Source organism: Magnolia sinica, chromosome 10, assembly GCF_029962835.1.
Source record: "Magnolia sinica isolate HGM2019 chromosome 10, MsV1, whole genome shotgun sequence".
NCBI lineage: Eukaryota > Viridiplantae > Streptophyta > Magnoliopsida > Magnoliales > Magnoliaceae > Magnolia > Magnolia sinica.
This window is the reverse complement of record NC_080582.1, coordinates 82,568,813-82,574,098: the sequence shown is the minus strand read 5'-3', so window position 1 is coordinate 82,574,098 and position 5,286 is coordinate 82,568,813. Positions and strand designations below refer to the sequence as shown.

The following is a 5,286-nucleotide window of genomic DNA, read 5'->3' as shown; positions in this document are numbered from 1 at the left end:
CTAATTCCAAATGCCTCCTAGTCCATTCTACTAATTAAACAACTTTTGGATTCCAGATATACTTAAATACCATCTAATCCACACTGCCAAATGACCCACCTATAAATTAGATAATCAGCCGAAATACATTCCAATAATCAGCTTTATTGGACAGTCCTGGCCTGTGATAAATTGACATATGTTTGTTGGTTTTGACCATTTGCTACTAAGTTTTTAGCATAGATTGGTATCTAACAATAGCCCAAGTAGGATTATACTTCAATACAATTTTTGAGATGTATTCATTCACGGTACATGGTTTAGATTTGAGCTAGGTACATGCCAGTTGTACAGCAGGAGAGGAAAGCTGAATTGACGTGTGACCAAATCACAAAAATATCCATGGTAATCTGATATATGTAATTTTATTAGACCACGTGGTGCTGTCAGAGATAAACCCACTAATTAAAATCACATCAATATAATGACTGATGTAAAGAAATTTGATTGGTTCAAGTACTAGTGTCAGAGATATTGAGGACCAGTCCATTACGTGCTCAACCAACCAACTTTAAAACCTGCTTTGCATGAGCCCTGTATGTGATAGCCGCATGTGCCCAATCAAATCCCTCCATGTGGTGGAGGCAAAACTAGGCACTAGATGAACCCTGTCATTGCCCTAAGCTATAAGTACTAATTAATGAAGTTGCCTCCTTTACACGCTTGTAGAAAATTCATCTAATTACATCTACGTTTGTGGGGCCAAATGAGCTTTTTGTTCTTAATCTTAACATATTGCAGGCAATTGCCCCACTGTGAAAGTGGGACTCCGCAGGATGAAGCAGATCCAACCATCACATAGGCCATTACGTGAATTTGAAATTTCACTTAAATGTTCATGATTTTCCATGCCGCTTACATAATGACTGTATATATCTAATTTTTAAGGATATCCCACTATTATAGTCTAACTCACTTGATATATGTTAGATGGTATATACAAAACATAGAGGACCCCACATAGACCGTTGAATGACATTTACCCGTAGGTGAAAAAATTCAACTACAGAACATAGAGGACCTCACATAGACCATCGAATGACATTTACACGTAGGTGAAAAAAATTCAACGCATGTTAATATATAACACGTACATGCAGTGATCAAAAGTGGTAAAAAAAGCTTTTTCTACAGAATTGGTAGAGGATCCGAGCTTTGCTAGACTACATCCTACATCCCTGGGTATTGGGAAACATCCGTCGGTAGTGTAGGATCTGGGTCATATTTCAATGATCCAAACCGATTATAAGATGAACCTCATCTTGGATTGAGATAGAAAAAAAAAAAATTAAACTCTTAGATTTTACTAATCAAATCACTCTTGTTATTTGATGATAGACAGCCTTCTTAAACTTTGAATAATCAAAGGGTTGAGATATTTCAATCTTGAGCCCTTTTTTCAGGTGTCGGCCATTCACAGTGAGGCCCACCATACAAAGAGTCTAGAGACCTCAATCCAACAGCTAAAGTCCATGCGATTGCTATCGCAATACATCAGGGATGTGTTCTAGAAAAGCTGTCGTTAGAAAACAACATTGATAATAAATTCAACAATTTCAACATGGGCAGTTAAAGTGTCTTATATATTGATTAATGAGCTCTAGCTCTACCCAAAATTCAACGGGCAAGATATCTCATACCAGAAATGTCCAAATTTTAGATAATGATTTTCGATAGCGGGTTTTGAATTGGTATGTTATAGGCATCTCTTTATGTAGTGCCCCTAGAAAGGTGTAAATTTTAAGGCTGATTGCTAGATAGACTCTATTTCAATATTGAGATCAAGATTTCTAGTGCTCGTTAGATTTGGGTGTAGCATAGGTCTGTTGCAATACTGAGATCATGAGCTCGAGTGCCCATGAGGTGTGAGTGTGGATGTGTGTAAAATATAAAAATAAAAATAAAATCATGCACATCTACTAATAAACTTATACTGTGGGGCGCACTTAATGGAGCTCACACCAGAACACTTTCACTGTAAAAGTGACTCTTTGTTCAGTAAAGACCATTTATTTCCAGGGCTGTGATGTGGATGTAACATACACAAATATTCGAGATGAATAGGCTATAATGGAATGGATGGTTGGCTCAAAATCAAACCAAAAAATGAGTGCCAATGAGTCTTGCAATAATAATCCAATGGTATATATGATCACTTCACTTTTCAGGACTCAAGATTATGTTAGGTGGCCCATCAGATAACCGGTCCCCATCACTGTATCCATTTCATGAGGATGGCCCACGAAGAAGAAGGAAAGGCAAAACACACCAAGAATCTCTATTTAGATTATCATAAGCTACAAGCTGTGCAGATGTTTAGGATACAATTAATAGTATTTAGGCTATTATATTATGCCCCACAATACAAAGATGGTGTAATGTTTTGGTGAAAAGGGTGCCTTTGTTTAGTCTTCACTAAGCAAGCATTAACCCCTAACCAACACTCTAACCACTTGGAGGATGTTTTCTTCTTTTATCTTCTCTCTTTCTTCTTTCTAATGATAGTTGCAATTACAGTTACAGCCCACTGCAAGCCTTTTGCCGATTTGCCTTCGTTGGAAGTATCCGAATTCTCTTCGCCACACGTACAAAATCCCTGGTCATTTAAAAACACAAACATGATTAGCAACAGTAGCAACAGCAAATGATGATGGTGGCGTGAGTGATTATAATAATAAATAAATAAGAAGCTGCAAATAATAATTATAATAATAGTAGTAGTAATATAGCCCCAACAACAACAACAATCTCTTGCAAGAGTTGTAGTTTTGAGTTTTTTAAAAAATATTAAAAGATTTTCAGTAAGTAAATAAAAGATATTTCAATATATAATTTGAATGTCTTATATACTTTCGAACTGACAATTTAATTTCATCTATTTTTATTCACAAAGTTTATCAATTTTAACGTGTCAAGGGTACTTTAGTCATTTTGATTTCTTCTGACTTATTACATTAAGGTTGGATTATCCAAGGCATTGATGTGATGGCCCACTCAAGGATAGACCACACCTCCAAATCCTCACAAATTGAAAGATCTTAGTCACCTAATCTTTGACATTTGGAATTGTTGGTCTATTTATTTTTAACCATTTATTTGCAAGCCAGAAATTGAACGGACGTAATTATCCTATTAAAGAGATCTTTTGAGCATTGTCCATCTATGATGGAGCTTCAAGCTCAATGGTCTAGATTACTACACCATGAGCCCCATACAAACATCCATATGCACCATAGAAAACTTCCCTTCACTGATAAAGAACTCAACCTTGAATAACAATAATAATATTATTATTAGGATTCCTACATAGGGTTACCCAAGCTGCTTGCTCCTTCTGCCCCACCACCTGGTTATCTGAACCGTCTATATAGAAGGTCGATCCTACTTGGGGCACATGGAGAAAATCTAGGTGATAATAAATCATCACCGTCCATAGAAATTTCAGGATAAGAATTCCAATGGACGGTGAAATCCCTGATGGGTATCATTTTCTGTCAAGACCATCTAAGGTGGGAAGATGCAGATGAACGGACCGGATCATCACTTGGTTGGGAAGATGGGGCATGCAGCTTGAGAACATGAGAAGAAATAGAGGTTACTTATTCAGTGCACCGTGCTCTATACTTCCCATGAGTTCCCATAGGAATTTCTGACAGTTCATCTCTTAGATGAATCGCCCAGATCCTCCATGGTGTTGCACCAGTTGAATGGTCCAGATTCCACCACGTGCCAAAACTTTGTTGCAGCTCACGATTAGCAACATTGCTGATGATTTACCGAATAGATAGTCTCACAACCACAACAACAACCACAGTGGAAGTGATATTTACACCCCCAATTTTTATACAGTGCAACCCCTTCCAGATGCATTATAATGGGTAGCATGCAATTCAGCAAAGAAAAAAAAAAAGGGTGTGTATATCAAAAGTAGGGGTGGAAAGATCATATCCTTCTACAAAGAGAAAATCCATACATACTTCCAAGAAAGGTCACCGGCGAGGAGTAGATCATCTTCCATATCTTCATAGGCAATCAAGTAGCCAGGCACGGCATTTGTAAGATTGAGGTCAGATTCCGACGTCGTCGTAGCTGCTCCAACGTCTCCATTGACGTCGACAAACATCTGACGCAGGGCCCTTGCAAGACTCTGGTAGCTGGTGTGGTTGTGGAGATGGATGCGCTGGCAGATGGAACGGCCCTCAAGAACCACGGTCACCGGCGGGACTACGGACGACGCCAGCGCATCGTCGGGACTAGAGAAGTCGAGGAGGTTGCGGTAAGGGGTGGGCCGAGGTAGTGGAGATTGATGGACGGTGGGCATTGCACCGAAGAATCGTTTGTAGTAGGGAGGGGTGAAATTGGGGCCTGTAGGGAAGGATTCTGGATGGGAATTGAAGCTATTCATGGGTGTTGTCTTTTTCTTCTTCTTTTTTCTGTTTGTGGAGTTTGGATAGGATATAAAGATAGAGAGAGTTGGGTTTTATTGTGGGAAATTGCTTTTTTGGGGTGTTTTTTATGAAACGGGGGATATAAATGAGGAAGCACAAATGTCGGTAGAGATGGGTTATTATCTGCAAACCGTTCTTTACCTTGTGTTACCCTTTTTCTGCTGCATTAATGGCATGCATTGATTGTGGTTGCATCAAAAGGGGTTATGTGGAAGGGAAGAGAATAAAGAGGAAGAGAGAGGAGTTCTGATGTTCTGATGTTCTGATGGAAGGAAAGAGAATGTAGGAAGGAGTGAGAGGGAGAGGATTTTGCAGGCACGGAAGAGTTGAAACAGTTAAAATACAAGTACACCGGAGAGAGACAATTTGGAAGAACACAATAAGCAAAACAATGAAATTCAAATATTCGATATGTATGTGAGAGAGAGAATTGTTCAAGATATTTAATAGGAATAGTATCAAAATAAAAGAAATTAATATACAAAACAATCAGAGAGAGATTTGAAAGGCACACAACAAGCAAAATAAGCAAAATCTAAAATAACCAGTATGAAAACAATCAGAGAGAGAGAGAGAGAGTGAGAGATTATGAAGGCTATGTTGTTGAACTGGCTCACCTACATATAGGTGTGGAGAGAGAGAGAGAGAGAGAGAGAGAGAGGTGATGAGGTTTGCTTTGCTTGTGGGTGCAAAAGAAAGTGTGTTATTCTTGCTTGCGTTTAATACTTGTTTTCTTATCTTTTAAAGGGAGGAAGAGACGAAAAGGCGTGAAGAAAAAGCTAGCTTTCTTGCTATCTGA

General features: G+C 38.6%; 1 protein-coding gene across 1 annotated transcript; it reads right to left on the bottom strand.

The window, feature by feature from the left end:
• Window positions 1–2,292: 2,292 nt before the first annotated feature.
• On the bottom strand, window positions 2,293–5,286 carry LOC131217175 (auxin-responsive protein IAA33-like). The gene is made up of 2 exons (XM_058211972.1): window positions 4,017–5,286; window positions 2,293–2,635 (listed from the first exon to the last, which is right to left on the bottom strand). Exons 1-2 carry the CDS (start codon window positions 4,442–4,444, stop codon window positions 2,557–2,559), a joined length of 507 nt encoding a protein of 168 aa, XP_058067955.1. The 5' UTR covers window positions 4,445–5,286; the 3' UTR covers window positions 2,293–2,556.

Excerpts from the sequence above, each read along its gene's own strand:
- LOC131217175 (XM_058211972.1), bottom strand. The coding sequence starts at position 4,444 with ATGAATAGCTTCAATTCCCATCCAGAATCCTTCCCTACAGGCCCCAAT. Across the intron at positions 2,636-4,016 it reads GCCGGTGACCTTTCTTGGAA|GGATTTTGTACGTGTGGCGA; the intron begins GTATGTATGGAT and ends TTAAATGACCAG.